The following is a 24,867-nucleotide window of genomic DNA, read 5'->3' as shown; positions in this document are numbered from 1 at the left end:
TCATCTGTGCCCAACAGTGTCATCTGTGCCACATCTGTGCCACCTGTGCCATCTGTACCACCTGTGCCACCTCTGTACCACCTCTGTGCCACACCAGTGATAATACAGTGCACACCAGTGCCACACCTGTACCACACCAGTGCCACCTGTGCCCATCAGTGCCACCTGTGCCCATCAGTGCCCATCAGTGCCACCTGTGCCCATCAGTGCCACCTGTGCCCATCAGCGCCACTGCAGTGCCACATCAGTGCTGCCTGAGCCCACCAGTGCCGTCTGAGCCCACCAGTGCCGCCTCTGTGCCACCAGAGCCACACCAGTGCAACCAGAGCCACACCAGTGCAACCACAGTGCACACCAGTGCCACTACAGTGCACACCAGTGCCACACCAGTGCCCCATCAGTGCCACCTGTGCTCATCTGCGACACTGCAGTGCCACATCAGTGCCGCCTGTGCCCACCAGTGCTGCCTGAGCCCAACAGTGCCGCCTGAGCCCACCAGTGCCACCTCTGTGCCACCAAAGCCACACCAGTGCAACCAGAGCCACACCAGTTCCACTACAGTGCAACCAGAGCCACACCAGTCCCACTACAGTGCAACCAGAGCCACACCAGTCCCACTCCAGTGCCACATCAGTGCCACCTGTGCCCATCAGTGCTCATCTGCGCCACATCAACCTCACCAGCCACCAGTATGGCAAAAAAATTATTTACGGCCGAGGAGGCCTACCAGCGTCTCAGCATGACCGATGAGAGCAGCGGGGAGCTCTCTGAGTCTCTGTCCGATTCGGATTCAGCCTATGAACCCGTGACAAGCAGCGAGTCTGATACAGATTTGGAAGAGGAATGTGTGCCCGTGAAAAGAAGGCGTTCTGGCGTGGAGCAGCAGCCTACTACCACCTCGAGCGCAGTGCCGTCCACCTCAAGAGCTGTGCCGTCCACCTCAAGAGCTGTGCCGTCCACCTCAAGTGCAGTGCCGTCCACCTCAAGCGCAGTGCCACCGCAACAAAGGCCAGGTACCAGTAGGGTGTCCTCTCAGCCACAAAAGGATAGAGGCCATGCCACCCTTCCCTATGCCCTTCAAAACCCCCTGTGGCTTCCCCCTCATTCCGGAGCAGCAAATATCCCCCCTTTTACCGCCCAGCCAGGTGTCCAGGTGAACACCGATGATTTTGTGATGCTTGATTTTTTTTATTTGCTATTTACAGAAGACTTACTATCGTCCATTGTGGCCCAGTGCAACCTCTATGCACAGCAGTACATAGTAAGCAACCCTGGCTCTAGTTATGCCCGTCCCTTTGAGTGGAGAGAGCTTACCATAGAGGAATTTAAAATTTTCTTAGGCCTAACTTTTACAATGGGACTCACAAAAAAACCCGAAATGTACTCATATTGGTCAACTAACCCCATCCACCACATGCCACTCTTCTCTTCGATAATGCCAAGATCAAGATACCTTATGATTTTACGCTTCCTCCACTACAATGACAACACCCAGTGCCCTCCCCGAAATGACCCAGCATTTGACAAATTATTCAAACTTCGGCCACTCCTAAATTATTTCGCTGAAAAATTTCCCCAATTATATACCCCCGAACAGAATATCTCCGTTGATGAGTCCCTTGTAAAATTCTCTGGGAGCTTGTTTATCCACTCCTTGGAAAGGGGTACCACCTTTATGTGGATAACTTTTATACAAGTTTGCCCCTCTTCCGCAATCTTCACCGGAGAGACACCCCAGCATGTGGTACCGTAAGAACGAATAGAAAAGGCTTCCCGCAAAAACTGGTCAATGAAAGGCTACGCCGAGGGGAGACGGCGTCTTTGCGGAACCAGGAGCTATTAGCTGTCAAGTGGAGGGACAGACGAAACGACCACATGCTGACGTCAATCCATAATGACACCTACGTGGAAGTCCCAAGAAGAAATGGCCCAGTCCAGAAACCTGCTTGTGTTTATGATTATAATTTGTTTATGGGGGGAGTGGACTTCAACGATCAGATGATTGAACCCTACCTTCCCACAAGAAAATCCCGTCACTGGTATAAAAAAGTGTCCATTTATTTTTTCAGTTTGGCCATGTATAACACTTATGTTATTTACCAAAAATCTACAGAGAACACCCCGTATCCTATCTGCACTAACAGGAACAAGTAATCTCCGCCCTTTTGTACCCTGAAAACCCACCAGAAATTATTCGCTCTGATTCCATGAGCAGACTCCACGAACGCCACTTTCCTGACAAAATCCCCCCCAGTGAAACAAGCCAGAGACGTCAGAAGAGATGCCGGGTGTGCTCCAGAGGAGGAATTAGAAGAGACACCTCGTTTTATTGTCCCGATTGTCCTTTCCAACCAGGCCTCTGTATAGGTGAATGTTTCCGCCGTTACCATACTTCTCTACATTATTAGGGAAGTATGGTAAACATAATTCTCATTTCCTGTCATTTTCCTCCACACCCCTTATGCCACTGTGCTGAACTGTACATACCTCTGCCTTCTCCGGAATCGACCCTGGCCTGTTATACGACCAAGCTTCTGCCTAACGATAAACATACCTCTGCCTTCTCTGGAACTGACCCTGGCCTGTTATACGACCAAGCTTCTGCCTAACAATAAACATACCTCTGCCTTCTCTGGAACTGACCCTGGCCTGTTATACGACCAAGCTTATGCCTAACGCTAAATTGTACCTACCTCTGCCTGCTCTGGAACTGACCCTGGACTGTTTGACCACGTTTTTTGCCTGCCTCTTGGACTGATTATTTACCCTGCTATGCTAGTGGGAACACAGGGGTCTCACATATGTGAGGGGCTCCAGAAATGTTTTTCTGGATGAAGAAAACTAATTTTTTAGTTTTCTCATTCCCAGATTTAGGGTCTGGTGACTCGGAGGCTTCAAAGAGATTTGGGTGGGAGAAGCCTCTACCCCTGTCCCCATTCTTTCCTGGCCTGCTACTTGGACCATGTTCCTGCTTACTACCAGGACCAATATTTTGGCACTGCTGGCAATGTCTCTACTTGCACTGACCCTGGACTGTACAAGGACATTATCCCTGCCTGTACTATGGACAATATTCCTGCCTGCTGCCTGGACAATTCCATTCACTGTCGCTGACCATGTCCCTGCCTGCTGCCTGGATCAGGGCTCTCCTCCTGTGGACAACTGCACTACTAAAACCACAGGTAATCTTTTGTTTACCCTTTGCTCAGCAGAATGTATTTTACGGTTTAATTCTTGGTATGTTCATGCTATGTGTTAGAAATATGAAGAGCCTTCAAAAATGTGATAGATTGTAAGGAAATTAGATGTGTAATTTATGCTCCTAGAACGCCTGAATGTGCTACTTCAATGTTGGGCCTCTGTATGCGGCCAGGCTGTGTAAAAGTCTCACACATGTGGTATCGCCATACTCAGGAGGAGTAGCAGAATATATTTTGGGGTGTCATTTTTGCTATGTACATGGTATGTGTTGGAAATATCTGATAAATGGACAACTTTGTGTAAAAAAAAATGCGTTTTCATTTTTTTTGCACATTTTCCAAAAACTTCTGGAAAAAAATGAACCGTTCAAAAGACTCATTATGCCTCATAGATTTTACGTTGGGGTGTTTGCTTTCCAAAATGGGGTCACTTTTGTGAGGAACGCGGGTGTCAGATCCCTGCCCTCCTCGCTAACTCGCGACAAAGGACCGGCCAACCTCACACCCCGCTGTCACTTACGTAACAATGCCACTCTCAGCTGCGCCCAGCACAAAGATTTTCCAGCTTGCAGGACCACAATCTAGGTGCGAGCAGCCTGAGAGTGATTGTCACTGGGCTAATTACACAATTAACCCTTTAACTGCCACCACCCCCGTTTAAAAGACCGAGCCGGGGGAGACTCGTAATTTTGCAATACCAATTATAATTTGAGAATAAGCGTCTGCCACACACACTGCCACTACAGACAGGTCTGCTCAGAGTCTTACTCTATAACAGTAGCGCCCTTCAAGAGGCAGGTTCATTTATAGCTTGCATTAAGAGCTTTAGAGACAAGGTTAACACTTTTCAACATAAGGGTTTATTATGAAAAGGTCAAAGTTGATGCAAATAAAATATTTACAGAAAAAAGATGTTTCAAAAGATAAAGACAATATACAGCCACAAAGCAATAAGGTAGAATTGGGAAGAAAGAATACTTGCAATTAATGTCCAAGGGTTGATCAGAGTTCGATCGATGAGCTAGGTAATTGGTTCTCGACTTGGCAGATGTTTCTTCTTGGATGGTAAAAGGAGAACTGCCCATTGTCTTGGCATCTCCTCTTTTCTGTCAAATCAAAGGGGGTGTTGACAGCGACCAGTAACCAATCATCTGATCAGCTGGTTTTAGGGGTTGGTTGCTGGGAGGTGTCTACACTCATGACCACGTCCCAGGTGACTTTGTAATACATACTCATATATCTGCATCTGTAGTGTTTACAGACTCCAAATATCCATATTCTTATTCAACTTGAGATTTCCTTCAAAACAAGTCTAAACATGCTATGTCTATAACGTATAGCCTGCTTTGGAGGAATAAGTGGTCCCAGGGGTTTCCCATATGACCTGACATAGGGGTGTCTGGACTTGAAACGTTCCATATTATCTGAGGAAGCTAAATATGTCCAGATTATGTCTGTGCTATTACTAAGTCAGAAGTTATGAAACATGCTGAAATTTCATACTTATTCTAGGGAGGTGTATTCAGGAGACTTTACGACCGAGGCCTGTTTGTTCTCTGAGTGGGGAGGGTGACAGTTTTACGACAGGCCTGAACACTGCCCTTACAACAAATGTTTTTCTACTGACTTAGCCTGGCTCTGTTTTCTCTGTTGAGATAACCTTTTCTGTTGAACTTAAAAAGCTTTGAATTCCTAAGGTGGGGAAGACGGAGTTCAGAGTTCTCTGTGAGGTTACATGGTTAGCAAAACTGTCATGGCTACTTCCACACAAGATGGCAGCTAGCTACAGCTTGTCATGTCCTGTACTTGATATCGTTACACCTCCCCCCTTAGGTGGTTGCATGGGAGGGAACTACAATTTCCCTCCTGACGCAACCGACTCCTGCGGGCTCGGCTTGTCGTGACAGCCCATCAGCATTGCCATGGGCGCTGCCTTTCTTATGCTGGATGGTGAAATCGTATTGCTGAAGAATTAGGCTCCACCGAAGTAGTTTGCCATTCTCCCCAGCAACACGATTTAGCCAGCTCAAGGGATTGTGATCCGTGATCACAGTGAAGTGCCGTCCATAAAGGTACGTTTGTAACTTCTGGAGAGCCCACACGATCGCAAGACACTCCTTTTCGATCGTGGCATATGCTACTTCTCTGGGAAGCAGCTTCCTGCTCAGGTAGAGGATGGGATGCTCCTCTCCGGCCTCGTCCACCTGGCTCAGGACTGTACCCAATCCAAAGGCAGAGGCATCCGTCTGCACAAGGAAACGGCGGGTGAAGTCTGGAGCCTGCAGCACAGGTGCGCTGGCCAGCGCCTCCTTCAAGGCCTGAAATGCCTGCTCACATTCTGGTGTCCAAGACACCACCTTGGGCAGTTTCTTTTTGGTTAGGTCAGTCAGAGGTTTGGCCAGGCTACTATAGTTACATACAAATTTCCTATAGTAGCCAGCGGTCCCCAAGAAAGACATAACCTGCTTTTTGGTTTGAGGGGTAGGCCAGGCCAGGATGGCCTCAACCTTCCCTGTCTCGGGTTTCAGGGTACCTCCCCCTACCTGGTGTCCCAAGTACTGCACATCAGTCATGCCAATCTGACACTTACTGGGTTTTACAGTCAGATTGGCAGCCGTCAGTTGGTCCAGGACCTGTGACAGGTGCACCAGGTGTTCTTCCCAGGTAGGGCTGAACACGGCGATGTCATCCAGGTAGGCTACGGCAAAGGTTTCCAGCCCCTCCAGTAAGTCATTCATGACTCTCTGGAAGGTAGCTGGGGCATTCTTCATCCCAAACGGCATGACGGTAAACTCGAACAATCCGAATGGGGTGATGAAGGCCGACTTTTCCCGAGCCTCAGGGGCCAGAGGAATTTGCCAGTACCCCCTGCTCAGATCCATGATTGTTATATAACGGGCGGCCGCCAGCCTATCTAACAACTCATCAATCCGGGGCATAGGGTAGGCATCTGCAGTAGTGATGGCATTCAGTTTCCGGTAGTCCACACAGAACCTGGTCGTCTGGTCCTTTTTGGGAACCAAGACTACTGGGGACGCCCAGGCACTGTGGGACTTCTGAATCACCCCCAGCTGCAGCATTTCCTCCACCTCCCTTTTCATGTCGGCCAGCACCTCCAGGGAGACGCGATAGGCCGACTGTTTAATGGGGGGATGTGCCCCGGTGTCCACCTGGTGGACAGCGAGGTGTGTCCTCCCAGGTTTTCCCGTAAACCTGCTACCATGTACTGCCAGCACTCGCTTCAGTCCAGGTACCTGGGTGGGGGTAAGATTGGAGTTTATCAGGAGTTCTGAGTCTACCTCCCTGGTGTCTGCTAGCAGGTCCAGAAGTGGATCAGCCTCCTCGGGCTCTGGCCTGCTGCAGACCGGCATGACATAGGCCGTGCGCTCATGATGGGCTTTGATCATGTTAACATGAATGGCCTTCTGCCGTCTACGCCCTTCTCCCAACCTGACCAAGTAGGTGACATCATTCAGACGCTGGGTGATGGTGTACGGGCCTTCCCATGCTGCTTGGAGTTTGTTCTGCCGCAGGGGAAGCAGAACATACACCTTCTGACCAATGTCATAGGTCCGCTCCCTAGCATTACGGTCATACCACTCTTTCTGCCTGGTCTGGGCCTGGGTCATGTTCTCCCGCACCATTTCCACCAGCGTCTCCATTTTATCTCTGAATTTTAGGACATAATCCACAACCGAGACCTTTGAGTCGGCAATCTTGCCCTCCCAGTTCTCACGGATTAGGTCCAGGGGTCCTCTTACCCTTCGTCCGTACAAAAGTTCAAATGGCGAAAAGCCTGTGGACTCCTGAGGCACCTCTCTGTAAGCAAAAAGCAGATGAGGCAGATATCGTTCCCAGTCCTTACCCTGGGAGTGCACAAAGGTGCACAACATTTGTTTCAAGGTTCCATTGAAACGCTCGCACAAACCGTTCGTTTGTGGGTGATAAGGACTGGCCATGATATGCGTCATCTGTATTTTTCGACAGAGAGCTTGCATCAAGTCGGACACAAACTGAGGGCCTTGATCGCTAATGAGCTCAGCCGGGAATCCCACTCTTGTGAAGATTCCCAGCAGAGCATCAGCGACCTTGTCTGCCCGGACGCAGGAGAGAGCCACCGCCTCCGGATAACGCGTGGCATAGTCGACAACTGTAAGGATAAAACGTTTGCCTGAACTGCTAGGGATGGCCAAAGGCCCAATGATATCCACTGCCACCCTCTTAAAAGGTTCGTCAATCACAGGCAAAGGTTTTAGCAGAGCCCTGTGTACATCCCCTGCCTTGCCAACTCGCTGGCAGGTAACACAGGACCGACAGTAGTCAGCTATGTCAGCGAGCATTGTAGGCCAATAAAAGTTATGTATCAACCGCCCTCGGGTCTTAGTGATCCCCAAGTGCCCTGCGAGGGGAATTTCATGAGCCACTTTTAGCAGCTGTCCCCTAAATTGACTGGGTACAACCAGCTGCCTGCTACCTAGGTCAGCCTCATTCCCCTCTGCAGGCATATTTTCTCTGTACAGTTTACCTTTGTCCCAATAGACCTTTTGTTTGTCATTCTCTGCAGGGGGGCGATCAGCTAGACTCCTGAGCTGTGCTAGTGTTTGGTCTGTCTGCAGTGCTGTTTCAAAGGCGGAACAACAGGTCCCAGCCAGCAGTCCTGTGGCAAACATGGACAGCTGCTGAGGCTCAACAGAGGTGGAGTCCACTGGGTCAGAACAGGGAGAGGGCCCAGAGACCTCCTCCTGCTGTTCTGCGACCAGGGCCTGCACCTCGGCTGCCTTTGCAGCACTGCGAGTGACCACCAATACTGGCAATGCATCATCATCATTATCATCATCATGATCATCATCATCATCATTATCATCATATTTAACCTTTATCAGTTCAGCATCATTGGAACATACATCAGTTACCTTCACTGCCAAGGGGGCCTCCTCTCCTGTCTCTGAAGAAGGAGGACCTTGCACTTCCACTCCACCCTCCCCCTCCCTCTGTCCATCTACAGGTTGCCCAGATATTACCCCAACATCTGTAAACAGTACCTTGGGAGGTCCAGAGAGATCCGTGGGAGCATCTGGGGTGCTTTTAGCAGGGGCATAGTATGAAACAAGGGTACCTAAATCAGAACCCAACAACACCGCAGTGGGGATCTCCTCCGAGACACCCACCTCTCTCATCCCACTCCCGGCACCCCAATCAATAAAAACATAGGCACGGGGTACACAGGAACGGGTCCCCCCAACTCCGGTGAGGGTAAGGAACTTCTCTGGGATGATGTCTGTTTCTTCTATAACCTCTGGTCTGACCAATGTGACTTCAGCTCCGGTGTCACGAAAGCCTGTTACAGTCCGGTGGCCTACGATGACTGGCTGCAAGTTGGCATTGGTTCCGGGAGGTTTCCCACTGACGAGCAGCAGAGCGGAAGGGTTGCTAGCCGGATGGCCAGGTGATGTCGTCTTCTTCTGCTCAGGGCACTGCGCCCTGAGATGTCCGGCTCCCCCACAGTTGTAGCATTTGCGTTTGTCAGTTAGGAAGGCCTTGGCTCCAGGAGTTGCAGGTTCCGGCTGCTGAGGAACTTGTTTGGTAAGCAAAGGAGGGGTTGCCGTGTGCGATTTCCCTCCTTTCCAGCCATTCAGAGGAGCCTTGCGATGGTCAGATACCCGAGAGTGGATATAGGTATCTGCCAGTTCTGCTGCTGCTTTGGCAGAGGCTGGCTTTCGCTCCAGCACAAACTGTCTGACGTCTGTAGGACAGATGTGCAAAAGTTGATCTGCAATCATAAGATCCTCCAGGGATTCAAAAGAATCGGCTTCCAAGCCTTTAGTCCACTGCCGGAATGTGGTGCGTAAGCGACCTACCACATCCATGTATGAGTCCCCAGGCCCCTTTTGCAAGGACCTAAAACGCTTCCGGTACACTTCCGGGGTTAGCTGAAACTTTTGGATGATTGCAGCTTTTAGGGCCGCATAATCGTCGCACTGTTCTTCTGACAGTTCGACATAAGCATCCAGGGCCTTGCCTCGTAGCCCTGGTGTCAGGTACCGGGCCCATTGTGCTGGGGGCAGATGGTACTGACGGCAAGTTTTTTCAAACGACAGTAGATATACGTCAATGTCACTGTCCTTTTCCATAACTGGAAATTTGGCTGCTGGGATCACTGGCAGAGAGGTATCCCTATGCTCTAGGGATCCGAGGTTCTGAGCCTGTCGCTGCTGCTGGAGCCTAGCCATCTCCAATTCGTGCCGACGATCAGCCTCCCTCTCAGCCTGGCGTTCTGCCGCCTCTCGCTCAGCCCTGCGCTCTTCTCGCTCAGCCTGGCGTTCCAGAAACTGCAGGTACACCACAGGATCCGTCTCCCTGAGGTTTTGTAGAGTTTCTTGCATTTGAAGAGAGTCTATGATGGTTTCAGGCAATCTGATGCTGGCCTGCTCTTGTGGTGGCTTGGAGGTAACAATCCGTGGTATTCCAGTGTCAGTCTCTGCTTGCCCATCTGGTGAGGCCGCCTCTGAACCACTGGGCTCTGGAGAAGCGGAAACCCTTTCTGGTCCAGTTTCCCCCAGGTTCTGGTCTGCACGGATATCAAACTCCTGTAAGGCATGTATCAAGCCTTCACGATTTTTGCCACCGACATCAGTTCCTCTTTCTGCGCACTCAACAGTCAGTTCATTCTTGCTCATCTTTTTATATGCTGATAACCCAGACATTTTGCAAGCAGAAGAGATAGAACAGAAAGAAGAGATAGGAAGAAGGTGTAGGAAAGAGTTGTTGCTGTATGTCTCTCTTGAAAAAATCAAAATCAAAAAATATGCACCAGCTTGTCTCTAAGGACTGTTTCCACAAAGGTTACAATCCTTCAGTGCAGAGCTAATTCCTAACAATGCACTGAATGCTCTTAATGCGAAACTATCCCGCTACGCTGCCAGCCAATATGTGACGAACGCGGGTGTCAGATCCCTGCCCTCCTCGCTAACTCGCGACAAAGGACCGGCCAACCTCACACCCCGCTGTCACTTACGTAACAATGCCACTCTCAGCTGTGCCCAGCACAAAGATTTTCCAGCTTGCAGGACCACAATCTAGGTGCGAGCAGCCTGAGAGTGATTGTCACTGGGCTAATTACACAATTAACCCTTTAACTGCCACCACCCCCGTTTAAAAGACCGAGCCGGGGGAGACTCGTAATTTTGCAATACCAATTATAATTTGAGAATAAGCGTCTGCCACACACACTGCCACTACAGACAGGTCTGCTCAGAGTCTTACTCTATAACAGTAGCGCCCTTCAAGAGGCAGGTTCATTTATAGCTTGCATTAAGAGCTTTAGAGACAAGGTTAACACTTTTCAACATAAGGGTTTATTATGAAAAGGTCAAAGTTGATGCAAATAAAATATTTACAGAAAAAAGATGTTTCAAAAGATAAAGACAATATACAGCCACAAAGCAATAAGGTAGAATTGGGAAGAAAGAATACTTGCAATTAATGTCCAAGGGTTGATCAGAGTTCGATCGATGAGCTAGGTAATTGGTTCTCGACTTGGCAGATGTTTCTTCTTGGATGGTAAAAGGAGAACTGCCCATTGTCTTGGCATCTCCTCTTTTCTGTCAAATCAAAGGGGGTGTTGACAGCGACCAGTAACCAATCATCTGATCAGCTGGTTTTAGGAGTTGGTTGCTGGGAGGTGTCTACACTCATGACCACGTCCCAGGTGACTTTGTAATACATACTCATATATCTGCATCTGTAGTGTTTACAGACTCCAAATATCCATATTCTTATTCAACTTGAGATTTCCTTCAAAACAAGTCTAAACATGCTATGTCTATAACGTATAGCCTGCTTTGGAGGAATAAGTGGTCCCAGGGGTTTCCCATATGACCTGACATAGGGGTGTCTGGACTTGAAACGTTCCATATTATCTGAGGAAGCTAAATATGTCCAGATTATGTCTGTGCTATTACTAAGTCAGAAGTTATGAAACATGCTGAAATTTCATACTTATTCTAGGGAGGTGTATTCAGGAGACTTTACGACCGAGGCCTGTTTGTTCTCTGAGTGGGGAGGGTGACAGTTTTACGACAGGCCTGAACACTGCCCTTACAACAAATGTTTTTCTACTGACTTAGCCTGGCTCTGTTTTCTCTGTTGAGATAACCTTTTCTGTTGAACTTAAAAAGCTTTGAATTCCTAAGGTGGGGAAGACGGAGTTCAGAGTTCTCTGTGAGGTTACATGGTTAGCAAAACTGTCATGGCTACTTCCACACAAGATGGCAGCTAGCTACAGCTTGTCATGTCCTGTACTTGATATCGTTACAACTTTGTGGGCGTTTCCATTGTCCTGGTGCTCCAGGGCCTTCAAAGGGGTAATAGGTGGTTGAGAGATTAGATGTGTAATTTATGCTCCTAGAACGCCTGAATGTGCTACTTCAATGTTGCGCCTCTGTATGTGGCCAGGCTGTGTAAAAGTCTCACACATGTGGTATTGCCATACTCAGGAGGAGTAGCAGAAGATATTTTGGGGTGTCATTTGTGTAATGTACATGCCATGTGAGAGAAATAACCTGTTATAATGACAAATTGGTGTGAAAAAACATAAAAATAAAAAAAATCTTAATTTTGAAAAGAATTGTGGGAAAAAATAACAACTTCAAAAAACTCACCATGCCTCTTACTAAATACCTTGGAATGTCTACTTTCCAAAAAGGGGTCATTTGGGGGGTATTTGTACTTGCCTGGCTTGTTAGGGTCTCAAGAAATGAGATAGGCCTCAGTACATCAGGTGTGATCAGATGTGATCAATTTTCAGTGATTGGCACCATAGCTTGTAGACTCTATAACTTTCACACAGACTAAATAATATCCACTAATTTAGGTTATCTTTACCAAAGATATGTAGCAGTATAAATTTTGGCCCAAATTTATGAAGAAAAATTACTTATTTGCAAAATGTTATAATAAAAATGAAGAAAAATTCATTTTTTTACAAAATTTTCGGTCTTTTTTCATTTATAGCACAAAAAATAAAAAACCCAGAGGTGATCAAATACCACCAAAAGAAAGCTCTATTTGTGTGAAAAAAAGGATGAAAATTTCATATGGGTACAGTGTTGCATGACTGAGTAATTGTCATTCAAAGTGTGAGAGCACCGAAAGCTGAAAATTGGTCTGGTTAAGAAGGGGGTTTAAGTGCCCAGTGGTCAAGTGGTTAAACAATACATAGGATTAACCCCTTAAGTTCCACAGTGAGTATAACAAGCATGCTATTCTGCATCTACAAACAGATTTTATTGTTGTGGGTTTAATAACACTTTAAACCTAAAATCAGATAAAACTTTTACTAACGGATCTAAAAACAGGTTACCATTAACTTTTATTAACAACCTTAAAACTGCCAGCAGCTCATTTCCTCTGCCATTGAACTTCTTTGTTTTTAATAGACTATTGGAATTTTCATCCAATAACAGAAGTCTCAGCACATTTCCATAGTGACTGACTATCCAAATGACCTGTTAGCAGAAATATACATTCATAAAGGAATGAGGAGAAGAGGAATTCTGAAAGTCACATGGTGGAGATTAATATTAAGAGATGAATTATCTGAACTGTCTGATAAGACAAAGGGCTAGGAAGGATGACAAGACTTTAACCTAGTGAAGAAATCCTTTAAGACAGACTTGTCTAGCTCGGAAATGATCAAGGACCACAGTGAAAGTTTCAGATCTAAAAGAGCCTCAATAACACTGACTTCTGTATGTATAAAGTGTACATGTGAATGAATTTGAATTACACACATAAATGATGTTTCCTGAAAGCATTTTGACTGAAAGAAATATGTCCATATAAAAATGCATTTCATTTAGTAAAAAAACAAACAAAAAAAAACAAAACAAAAAGAAAAAAAAAAGAAAAAAATGGGATTTTGACTTACCGTAAAATCCATTTCTCTGAGTTCATTGACAGACACAGCGCTCCATTATTCAGAACCATAGGGTTATATCGTCCCCTACAGGAGTAGGACACTAGGCAGAAAAAAAGACTTGGCTATGCCTATGAGCAGTCCTAGGTGATAAAACCCCCCACTCTGTTATAAGCCTTCAGTTTAGTAACAAGCAGTGTCAGAAGCATCAAAACTCCTTAGAGAGGCGGGTGCTGTGTCTGTCATTGAACCCAGAGAAATGGATTTTATGGTAATTTAAAAATCCCATTTTCTCTTTCGTTCACTGACAGACACAGCGCTCCATTATTCAGAGCCATAGGGACTTCACAAAGCAGTGCCAAACATGAGGGGTGGGATAACAAAAAATCCCAAGGCTAACACAAGAGCCAACCAGGTAACAGGAGCTCAACACAGAACAACTGGAGCCCAACCTGAACAATGCACCCCCCAGAGAGATTAGACCCCCTAAACAGCAGCCCGCAACACCTTGCGGCCAAAAGAAGCATCCTCAGATGCCAGCAAATCCACGTTATAAAATCTTGCGAAAGTGTACACCGACGACCAAGTGGCCGCCTTGCAAACCAGCACAGCTGATGCCTGATGATGGAAGGCCCAAGAAGCAGTAAGCAGCCAAGCAGAATGTGCCGTAACAGGGAAAGGAGCAACCCAACCCCTGATTGAATAGGCCAAAGTCATTGTCTGTCTGATCCATCCAGAAAGGTCACAGAAGAAGCAGAGAGACCCCTTTTTGGCCCGTCCATGATTACAGACATTGAGTCTGATCTCCGAAAAGACCCTGCGACTGCCACATACACCCACATCGCCCAAACACATCCAGGGCATGTAAGGTAAATCCCTTAGGACATTTTTACCTGGAACACAGGGAAGGCAATACACTCTCCTTAGTCAAAAGGAATCAGAGGAGGGAACCACGAACAATGGCAAAGAACCACTTCATCTTTGTGGATCACCAGGTAAGAAGTATGACATGGTAACTCCTACAGTTCCGACACTCTGCGAGCAGAGGTGATAGCAACCAAAAAAGCCACCTTCTAGGACAGAGCATGCAGAGAAACCTTCCGAATATTTTCAAAGAGAGGCTCCTGTAGAATCAAACGCACCAAAAGCAGATGCCATGGTGGTAGAAGAGGCCGCACTGGTGGAGGCAGATGTCGAACCCCTTGATTAAAAGTACGTACCAGAGAGTGCGAGACCAAGGGACTCAGAAGAAAACCGCCAAGGCCGACACCTGGCCCTTGATGGTACTCAAGGCCAAGTTCTGCTCACCCCCCCCCCCCGTGAAGGACGGTGGAAATCGGAGCCACCGAGAAAGAACGGGGGTAAATGCCAAGCGCCTCACACCAGAATATGTATGCTATCCACATCCGGTGGTAAATCTTCCTAGAGGCAGGCTTCCTAGCCTTCAGCAGCGTTGCAACTTCAGCACCTGGCTCATAACAGCCAATAGACATGTGCAATTTGTTTAGTTCCGAATTTGACTTTTAACAAATTTTGTCAAATTCGTTAATTCCGAAACTTCCTTAATTCCGAAATTTCTGAATTTTTCAATTTCCAAAATTTCAAATTTCAGAAATTCGTAATTTTGGAAATTGGAAAATTGGAAATTTCAGAAATTCGAAATTTGGAAAATTGGAAATTCAGAAATTGGTCATTTCGGAAATTGGAAAATTTCGGAAATTTGAAAATTCGGAAATTCAGAAGTTCGGAAATTCAGAAGTTCGGAAATTCAGAAATTCAGAAGTTCGGAAATTCAGAATGAGGAAATTCGGAAATTCAAAAATTCAAAAATTTTAAAATCCGAAAATAAGAATGAAAATCTGAAAATTCAAAAGAATGAAAATCCGAAAACCCGAAAATCTGAAATAATAACTAACTTATAACTATTAAATTATAGGTATTGGGATTTCCTTTCAAATTAGTTAGTGAACGTAATGAGTACGAATTTATCCGAAGTTACAAATTATCTGAAATAACGAATGCCGTATCTAAACGAATGGAATGTAACGATCCATTAATCATAAATAACAAAAATAATAATAAAACCTTTTTATTATTATCCCCTTCCCGCCGAGCGTATGCAGATGTGTGTACTCGGCTTTCCAGGGTTATACCGGGATGATGCCCGCAGCTGCAGGCATCATCCCAGTACCATGTTGTAGAGCGGGCGATCGGCTATCCATATATAGCAACCGATGCGGCTAAAAGCTGCTCGGCTGTTATACCGGGGGAGCGGGAGGGGACGTCCCCCCCGCCGCTCTTACCGGGCCTCCCGATCAACCGGGAGGCCCGATCGATGATCCGCCGCCTCCAGCGGCTGCTGACAGTCTGGAACAAAGCCGTTAATGGCTTTGTTCTAGCCTGCTAATTGTAAACGCGTAAGCAACGTCATGACGTCACTTCTCGTTTACTCGGCTGCCAATGGCGCCGGTTTTAAAAAAAAATATACAGTGTTCAGAATCGCCGTTTTCGGCGATCTGAATACTGTGAAGTGCAAAGGAGGGATCGGGGGTCTTTTAGACCCCCGATCCTTCCATAAGGAGTACCTGTCACCACCTATTACTGTCACAAGGGATGTTTACCTTCCTTGTGAGAGCAATAAAAGTGATCAAAAAAATTTTGTTTTTAAAAATAAAAATAAATAAAATAAATAAGAAAAAAAAATGTTTAAAGCGCCCCCGTCCCCGCGAGCTCGCGCAGCAAAGAAAACGCATCCGAAAGTCGCGCCCACGTATGTAAACAGTGTTCAAATCACACATGTGAGGTATCGCCGCGATCGTCAGAGCGAGAGCAATAATTCTAGCACTAGACCTCCTCTGTAACTCTAACCTGGTAACCGTAAAAAAAAAAATTAAAGCGTCGCCTATGGAGATTTTTAGGTACTGTAGTTTGTCGCCATTCCACAAGTGCGTGCAATTATAAAACCTGACATGTTTGATATCTATTTACTCGGCGTAACATTATCTTTCACATTATACAAAAAAATTGGGCTAACTTTACTGTTTGGTTTTTCATGATTCATGAAAGTGTCCCTTTTCCCAAAAATTTGCGTTTAAAACACCGCTGCACAAATACCGTGTGATAAAAAATATTGCAACAATCGCAATTTTATTCTCTAGATTCTCTGCTAAAAAAATATATATAATGTTTGGGGGTTCTAAGTAATTTTCTAGCAAAAAATATGGATTTTAACTTGTAAACATTAAATGTCAAAAATAGGCTTAGTCATGAAAGGGTTATTATTTATTATTCATTTGTTCCATTCCATTTGTTTAGATTCTGCATTTATTATTTCGGATAATTCGTAACTTCAGATAAATTTGTATTCGTTACGTTCACAAACAGCCAAATTTGAAAGAAAATTCCAATACCTATAATTTAATAGTTAGTTATTATTAGTTAGTTATTATTTCAAATTTTACTGATTTTCTTAGTTTTTTTCAGTTTTTCGGATTTCGAATTCCGAAAATTCAGAAATTTGGAAATTCGAAAAGTCGAAATTTGAAAATTTGGAAATTCAAAATTTGAAAATTCAGAAATTCGAAATTTAAAAATCCGAATTTTCGGAATTCCGAATTTCGAATTTCCGATATTTCGAATTTCCGAAAAGAGCAAAAAAACGAATGAAATGAAAACAAACAATTTTTTTGTCAGTGCACATGTCTAACAGCCAGGTCTTCAAAATCAGCGACTGAAGCAGGATGGAAGATCGGCCCTTGGGACAGTAGAACCTCCTTGAGAGACAGTCGCCGTCACGCCAGAGGTTCCCGTGACCTTGCCAGAAACCTCAGTATTGTTCCGTTAAGCCGGGACGCCAACAGATCTACCTCGGGAGTGCCTCATCGGAAACACATCCGATGAAACACGTCCTGGTGAAGGGACCACCCTGTGGACTAATCAGAATAATCAACAGAACCGCGCTAACAATTAAATTATAAGGATGTGAATAGACCACAATTTAAGAAAAATATAAAAACTGATCTCGCAAAGTGCAGCAAGTTTATAAATGAAAAAAACACAATATATAATCCAACCCAGATAGTGATACTTGGAAACCATATGTCACTTAAAATAAAAATGGATAATAAATAAATAAATAAGTGAATAATGGTAACTCAAATATAAGAAAGTCCTTAAGGTTAATTAAATCCACAAATGGTGATTGAAAAGTTCATCAGCAAGCACCCAGTGAAAAAATCCACCACCTATAACGATGCACGCTTACCAGAGGTAAGCTTTAACCCAGCTTATATTAGAAATTCACTCAGCAGGGACACCACCATCAGTCTCATCACAGAGGAAGGACAACCAGAACTCTCCGTCCAAGGAAACCGAAGGTCAGCAAGGGGAACCCAAGGAAATGAGAGACACATTCTCCATAGTGTGAATCCGTATAAACAGTTTATTAAAATAAAGGATAGTTGCACTTACATTAGAAAGTACAATTAAAAGCATGTATCATGGAACAGCCGGCCAGGCCTGCATATACCTGTTCACAGTGGGATAGAATCGATGTCCTGTGGACTAACACTAGCTGACTGAGGCAACCGCCTGCCAGTTTTCCACTCCTAGAATGCATACGGAAGAGAGGGCCGGAACAAGGCGCTCTGCCCACCAGAGGATGCTGGCTACTGTCAGGGCTGCCAGCACACTCTTCTTTCCGCCCTGGTGATTTACATAGGCCACCGCTGTGACATCGTCTGACTGGATCCGTACCAGGAGCCCCCGAAGTCGACCTCCACGATCCATACATAGTCTGATCGCTCGAAGTCTCAGGATATTAATTGGCAGTCCGGGTTCCACCAGCGTCCAACGACCCTGAGCAGAACCCAGTTCCAAGAAACCTCCCCACCCGGACAGACTAGCATTGGTGCTGACCACTGTCCAACAGAAGGGGAGAAGGGATGTGCTCTGCCGAAATCCCGAAGAGTGAAGCCACCTGACCAGGGACCCACGGTTTTTCCGGCTCAGCCGAATCTAATAGCCCAGAGACCTCGGGCACTTTATGCCAGGATCTCACTTGAAGGGAGCTCGTATGAAAGTGCGCAAATGGAACCACCTCCAAGGTAGATACCATCAGGCCCAACACCCACATGCAGGACCGCAGGGAGGCCCACCTGTAAGACAACAGTAGTTGAAGCGCAGCATGCAACTTCTGGAGTTTGTCCAGAGGAAGAAACACTCTGGCCAGAGATGAAACCAGAGTCAGGCTCAGATAATCCAATTTTCTGGAAGGAGCCGGAGCAGACTTCAGGTAGTATAGAAGCCAACTGAAAACTGTTGTCTGTAAAGCTCGCCCCTCAGGGTAGCCAAGGACTATGCTCGCAGAAGAAGGTCGTCCAGGTAGCCCAGGACCGCATTCCCCCACTGACGTAACCACGCCAGAAATGGGGCCAACAGCTTTGTGAATACGCAAGGAGTGAAGGGGAGGCCAAAGGTCAACACCGCAAGCTGGTAATGCTCTTCTCCCACAGTAAAACGGGGGGAAGTGTTGGTGTCGGGCACATATTGGAGTGCGTAAATAAGCATCCGTGATGTCGACAGAAACCAGAATGTCCCCATGATGAAGGGATGCCACCACCGCGCGGATGGACTCCATTCTGACCTTCTGTACCCACTGGAACTAGGACAAGCACACCCTGAAGCAACAGGGCTTGAACAGAAGAGATGGAAGAGATGTACACTTTCCTCCTGTGAGACTCGTAATGATGTCATCCAGGGTATCCCCAAACTCGAGCTTTTTTAGAAGCCCAGTCCGCAGACCAACAAGCAACAATACATGTCTAAGCACACTACGGAAACAGAGCTTAGCAACCAGGGGAACTGCGTCCAAGAGGCATCGCATACAAACTGCAGCCCCCAGACCAACTGGTCCACTAACTCAGCGAAAGCAGAGGGAATCTGCTCCTCCTCCAGGTATGTCAGCCGATTCCTTAAAAGCTTCTCTACCAGAATCATGGTCGCCTTGCGCAACCTAGAGACAGGGGGATCCACTACTGGTGGAACAGTCCACTCTTTAACAAAGGGACCCCACAAAGAGGTACCTCACAGCGAAGCGTCTTTGGAACCACAAAGGAGCGCTTTGGACACTCTGTCTTCATGAACAAATATTTCAAAATAGAAGGGAGAAGGGATCGCTTTTGCCCTGCGAGACAGTTTATAGGTGCCAAGGTGACCAGCACCTGCGCTGCAGCCACAGCTGTATCCTCCATCTTTAAAGTTTCCCGCACAGACATAATAAGGGTAACAACCAGCACCTTCTTGTGCGGCACTGCAGTTGTGGAGGAACAACGTCACTAAGACCCCTTTCACACTGGGGTGGGGGTGGCGGCAGCGGTAAAGCGCTGCTATTTTTAGTGGTGTCAGCGGTAAAGCTCCGCTATTTTTAGCGGCGCTTTACCGTGGTATTTGCGGAGGTCCGATGGCGGGGAGCTTTTAACCCCCACTAGCAGCCGAAAAAGGGTTAAAACCATCCTCAAAGCTTTGCTGGCGGTATAGCCGCGCTGCCCATTGATTTCAATGGGCAGGAGCGGTGGAGGAGCGGTATACACACCGCTCCAAAGTTGCTGCTAGCAGGACTTTTTTTACTGTCCTGCCAGCGCACCGCTCCAGTGTGAAAGCCCTCGGGCTTTCACACTGAAGAGACAGGACGCCTCTTTCAGGGCGCTTTGCAGGCACTAATTTTACAAAGCACCCCAGTGTGAAAGGGGTCTAACTGACAGGACAAGGATTGTGGCCACCAACCCTGCAAGGTGGGCCACATCCACGACGGCAGAGCCAGACATAGGATCAGTCAAGACTGATGAGGCAGGGGAGGGCGGGGGGCGCCATTTACTAGCCTATATGCCTAAGCGCCACCTGTGAAAACGCAAAGAACTCAGGGGGGGGTTGCTGACTGAGACCTCCGCTGCCTTAGGCCCTGCACAGGGGCGTCACCAGGGTCCCTGCTATAGCATCTTAAAGAGCCGACGTATAGCTACGGCGATTTGCACAGCCAACTTTTTTTTTGTTTTGGATAGAGTGCAGAGGGATTGGAATTCTTGTCAGTTTTTATTGCTGTCTGAGCCCCCGGTAAAGGATAAGTTCACCTTTTGTAACATGTTACATGTTACACCGATATTCATGTAACATGTTACAGATGCACCGGTCCCCCGATCCCCTGTTCTGACAGCTCGCGGGGGATCTCTCCCCTCCGCTAGCTGTCACAAATGCCCGACCACGTCATCTATTCACAGTGTTCTGTGAATGGGAAAACTACAAGGTCCAACAGCCTTTGTCGGCTTGTAGAGCTCAATGAACTACCATGGCGCTGTTGAACGCAGTGTTAGTTCATTAAGTCTTTCTGTCACAGTGTAACTGCCTGGCCATATTGGAAGTACGGTGAGACAGATGCACAGACATTCTGCAGGACCGAGGCATTACACCCACAAAAGCAAAACTTGTTTTTCCCACAAAAGCAAAACTTGTTTTTCTTCATTTTGCATAGCGTAAGGTAGGGTTATAACTCCTGTCAGTTTTTTTTTAACCATCTGTGTCCCATAAGGGAGATTTCCCTTCACTTCCTGTCCCATATCCAAAACAAGAAGTGAGAAAAAATTCCTCCAAAGTAAGGGAATCCTGGGGTGTCCCCAAAACTAATGTCCCCAGTGGAAAATGTTCCCTCTATTACTTTTCTGATGACAGATTTTCTTTTTCTTCTCGCTTTCGTAAACAGGACAAATAGAGAGGGTGAATCTCCCTAACAAGTGCAATGACAGCAATAAAAACCTGATAGGTGTTCTAATCCCCCTTAATTCTATCCCAAACTAAAAAAAAAGTTTTGCCTTTACTTACACTTTAATCATTCTTGTTGAGTAGCTTGTAGTCTGATGTCACCTTCCTATCATTATGGTGCTGAAAAGGAATGACTTCAAGTGGGATTCCAGTCAAAAATTGAAATTTAGCCCTTAATTAGTATGTTAAATATGTTTATCTTTGATATTATGCATTTTCAGGCTAGCTAATTGTCTAGCTTAGAAAGTCTAATCTGAGCTAGACAATCAGCTGCCTTCTGTTCTTTACCGACAACGGTTTCCCTCATCAGTAGAATTTGCTAGCTGTCATGCACTTTCTTATTGGTCTTTCTCAGATAAATCCAGCCTAGCCTAGAGTGTGCAGAAGCTCCCCCTGTTGCTATGGAAATTACGTCACCGAACAGCAGACGTGCGGCGTAATTTCCTGAAATTACAAGTTACATAGTTACATAGTAGGTGAGGTTGAAAAAAGACACATCAAGTCCAACCCATGTGTGTGATTATATGTCAGTATTACATTGTATATCCCTGTATATTGCGGTCAATCATGTGCTTAATAGTTTCTTGAAACTATCAATGCCCCCCCACTGAGACCACCGCCTGTGGAAAGGAATTCCACATCCTTGGTGCTCTTACAGTAAAGAACCTTCTATGTCAGTGGTTCTCAACCTTTCTAGTGTCGTGACCCCTTGATAAAATTTCCCAAGTTGTGGGGACCCCTAACAGTAAAATTATTTTCGTAGCATGGGTTGTCAGCACCCAAGGCAAGACAAGTAATTTGTGCCCCTAACCCACAGACATTTAGCTCTCCCTGAGTCCCTTCCACTCATACAGTATTAAAACCCCTTATGGTACATTTTAGGATGTACCCCTCTTTTTTTTTTTCTCTGTTCTCCTTTCTTTCCCTTTTATCTCCCTCTATCCTAATTTCTTGTTTTTTTTCCCCCATTCCACTCTCTAGCCAACTTTCTTGTTCTTTCTCTTATTCTTTCTCTCCCTTTTTCTTTGTTCCTCCCCCTCTTTTCCTCTCCCTTCTCTTACTCCTTGGTGGGAGGGTGGGGGGAATGGGATGAGTGGCGGTGCTGGGGGGAGTTCTGATCAGCCAACTTAGGTGCTCTTGATCAAGGTCATCTGCTGATCTGAGAACTGTAGTGGGGACTTTTAATGGCAACTATAATCCCGGGTAGTGTCACTGTCTCCGACTTTGTGGTGTCTCGTGACAGTGACAACTATGCCGAAATCGGGAGATAGGGTCTCCTCCAGCCCAACCCACTTCACATTCCTCACCAGTCAGCTAACCTCTAGTCTCTGCCCCCCTGCCATGCTGTGAACTGAATGGGCGGCTGCAAAGAGGCTAAGTGGGTGGCCGCAGGCTTCGGGAACAGCCCAGCTGGGTGGCAGCAAAGACGCTGGGAGAGTGGTGCAGGCTTTAGGAACAGCCCAGGATTCGGTGACCCCTGGCAAATCATCATTCGACCCCTGGGGGGGGTCCTGACCCCCAGGTTGAGAACCACTGCTCTACGTAGTTTAAGGTTAAACCTCTTTTCTTCTAATTTCAATGAGTGGCCATGAGTCTTGTTAAACTTTCTTCTGCGAAAAAGTTTTATTCCTATTGTGGGGATCACCAGTACGGTATTTGTAAATTGAAATCATATCCCCTCTCAAGCGTCTCTTCTCCAGAGAGAATAAGTTCAGTGCACAGACAGTCTGCAGGACCGTGGCATTACACCCATGATTTGCTGATCGTGGGTGCAAAGCTTTCCAGGTCCATTACAAAAAATATAATAGATGCATATTTTTTTTACCTGCAAAAAAAGTGCATTTATTATTATTTTTGTAAAAGTGAATTTATCCTTTAAGGAGATTAACCTTCCCTATTTATCCTGTTTATCATTGAAAGTGAAAGTAATAGAAAACCCTCCCTTGCTCTATCCAAAATATATATATATATATATATATATATATATATATATATATATATATATATATATATATATAAAAGGTTTTGCCTATAGTTCTTTAAGGGTAGGGCCTGCCTATCTGATAGTTGCCATAGACTGTTGCATCAAATAAGGCTGTAAGTTAAGGCTTTTTTGTTAGTTACTTGTTGTCAGTTACTTATAGAACAAGCTACAAAAATCTGAAGATATACCGTATGTAACAAACTAGATAGGTACACATACCAATTAACAATTGCAATGCAATACTTGCCATTTTTTTATACTGCCTTCTGTTTTTTTTGTCTAAATCTTTCTGCAGAAAAAAATGATGTATATTGAAGCCCCATTTTCTGTAGTAATCCTATAAACCTTAGCCTGTAACATCCTGTAACATCCAAGTATGGTAATGTGGGAAAGAGCAGAATGCAGATTTCCTGTGATAAAAATTTACAGTACTCCAGACACTGCACATAATGTCAAAGGTCTGCTATATATAGCTAGCCAATGTATTTATTTTTTTTAAAGTCGTCATTGCTTATTTTTAAAATAAAGGCTACTGGGGATACTTAGCCTGCCTCAGTGCCGGTTCACACTGGGACGACTTGTCAGGCGACTTAGCCGCCTGACAAGTAACTTCCCGTTCTGTACAATGGAACCGTTCTAATCGGAGTGACGCAAGTCGCTCCGACTTAGAAAAAGGTTCCTGTACGACTTTGGGGGCGACTTGCATTGACATCTATACAGAAGTCGTCTTGCAAGTCGCCGCTCCTGTCGTGTCCAGGTCGCCTGAGGCAGTCACGCTACCTCAGTGTGAACCGACACTCACAGTTGTATTTATTGTTTTATCACTGAATAAAAGCAACACATCACATTTTTAGCCTACTGGTATCCACACCCTCATTTTAACAAGTTACAGTTTCCACCTTTAAGAAATTTAGGGAAAAAAAGCTAAGACAGCATTACATGAGAGTTTTTGATTAGAACTAAAACAAAAAATAAACAGTATGCTGCATACGTACATCTGCACCTAAGGCATCTTCCTGTGATTGTTCCTGTAATAAATCTTTTACCACTGCACTTAGAGGCGCCTTTCTCTTTCCTTTCTGTTCTCAGGCTGTGGCTGCAAACTAAAAAAAAATGTTTTGTAATATTTTGCATTCCTTTTGTTGTGATGCACCTGTAAAATATTTAGCTGTTTATCACCTTAAGGGTCCTTTCACACTGGGGTGGTTTTCAGGCGCTATTGCACTAATAATAGCGCCTGCAAACCGACCCGAAAGTGCCGCTGCTTTCATTCCAGTGTGAAAGCCCCGAGGGCTTTCACACTGGAGCGATGCGCTGGCAGGACGGTAAAAAAAGTCCTGCTAGCAGCATCTTCGGAGCGGTGAAGGAGCGGAGTGTATACCGCTCCTTCAGCGCTCCTTCACCGCTCCTGCCCATTGAAATCAATGGGACAGCGCGGCTATACCGCCGGCAAAGCGCCTCTGCAGAGGCGCTTTGCGGTGGTTTTTAACCATTTCTCGGCCGCTAGCGGGGGGTAAAACCGCCCCACTAGCGGCCGCATACTGACGGTAAAGCGCCGCTTACAATAGCGGCGCTTTACCGCCGACGCCTGTCCCAGTGTGAAAGGACCCTTACCAAATGCACCACAGCTCAATGATCTGTATTATCTTACATTTTGTATTCTAGAGAAAGAAGGACTCTTCAACTCTCCAACCCTCACCTAGAACACATGAAAGAAGATATACTCTATCATTTTGATCTTGGGACAAATACTCACGATTTCCCAGCCCTGTTTGGGGATGTTAAGGTAAGAAAGTGAAAAGTCTGAAGATCCCCATTTAGATACCAGTCACAGCAATGATAATAAAGTTTAAAATAAATGAAAGACTATATTGGCTATACTGTATGTCCTGTGAAGCATTCTTCCCTTTTTTAAAACTACATTTAAAGAATACGGTACCCCAACATTTCATACT

The 24,867-nt window shown here is 45.8% G+C and overlaps 1 protein-coding gene and 1 long non-coding RNA gene across 3 annotated transcripts in view; one reads left to right on the top strand and one right to left on the bottom strand.

The window, feature by feature from the left end:
• Positions 1 to 24,867, bottom strand: part of LOC141145862 (uncharacterized) — a 229,980-nt gene that overhangs the window by 123,194 nt on the left and 81,919 nt on the right. The window lies entirely within an intron of this gene.
• Positions 1 to 24,867, top strand: part of UPP1 (uridine phosphorylase 1) — a 66,216-nt gene that overhangs the window by 17,690 nt on the left and 23,659 nt on the right. For both annotated transcript variants that reach the window (XM_073630629.1, XM_073630627.1), the window contains exon 3: positions 24,578 to 24,698. In XM_073630629.1, coding sequence (XP_073486730.1) covers positions 24,578 to 24,698 — 121 coding nt within the window. The remainder of the gene's footprint in view (positions 1 to 24,577; positions 24,699 to 24,867) is intronic.

The sequence above is a fragment of the Aquarana catesbeiana genome, linkage group LG05 (genome assembly GCF_042186555.1).
Source record: "Aquarana catesbeiana isolate 2022-GZ linkage group LG05, ASM4218655v1, whole genome shotgun sequence".
NCBI lineage: Eukaryota > Metazoa > Chordata > Amphibia > Anura > Ranidae > Aquarana > Aquarana catesbeiana.
Note: the sequence above shows the minus strand (reverse complement) of the source record. Positions and strands in the feature narration are given on the sequence as shown.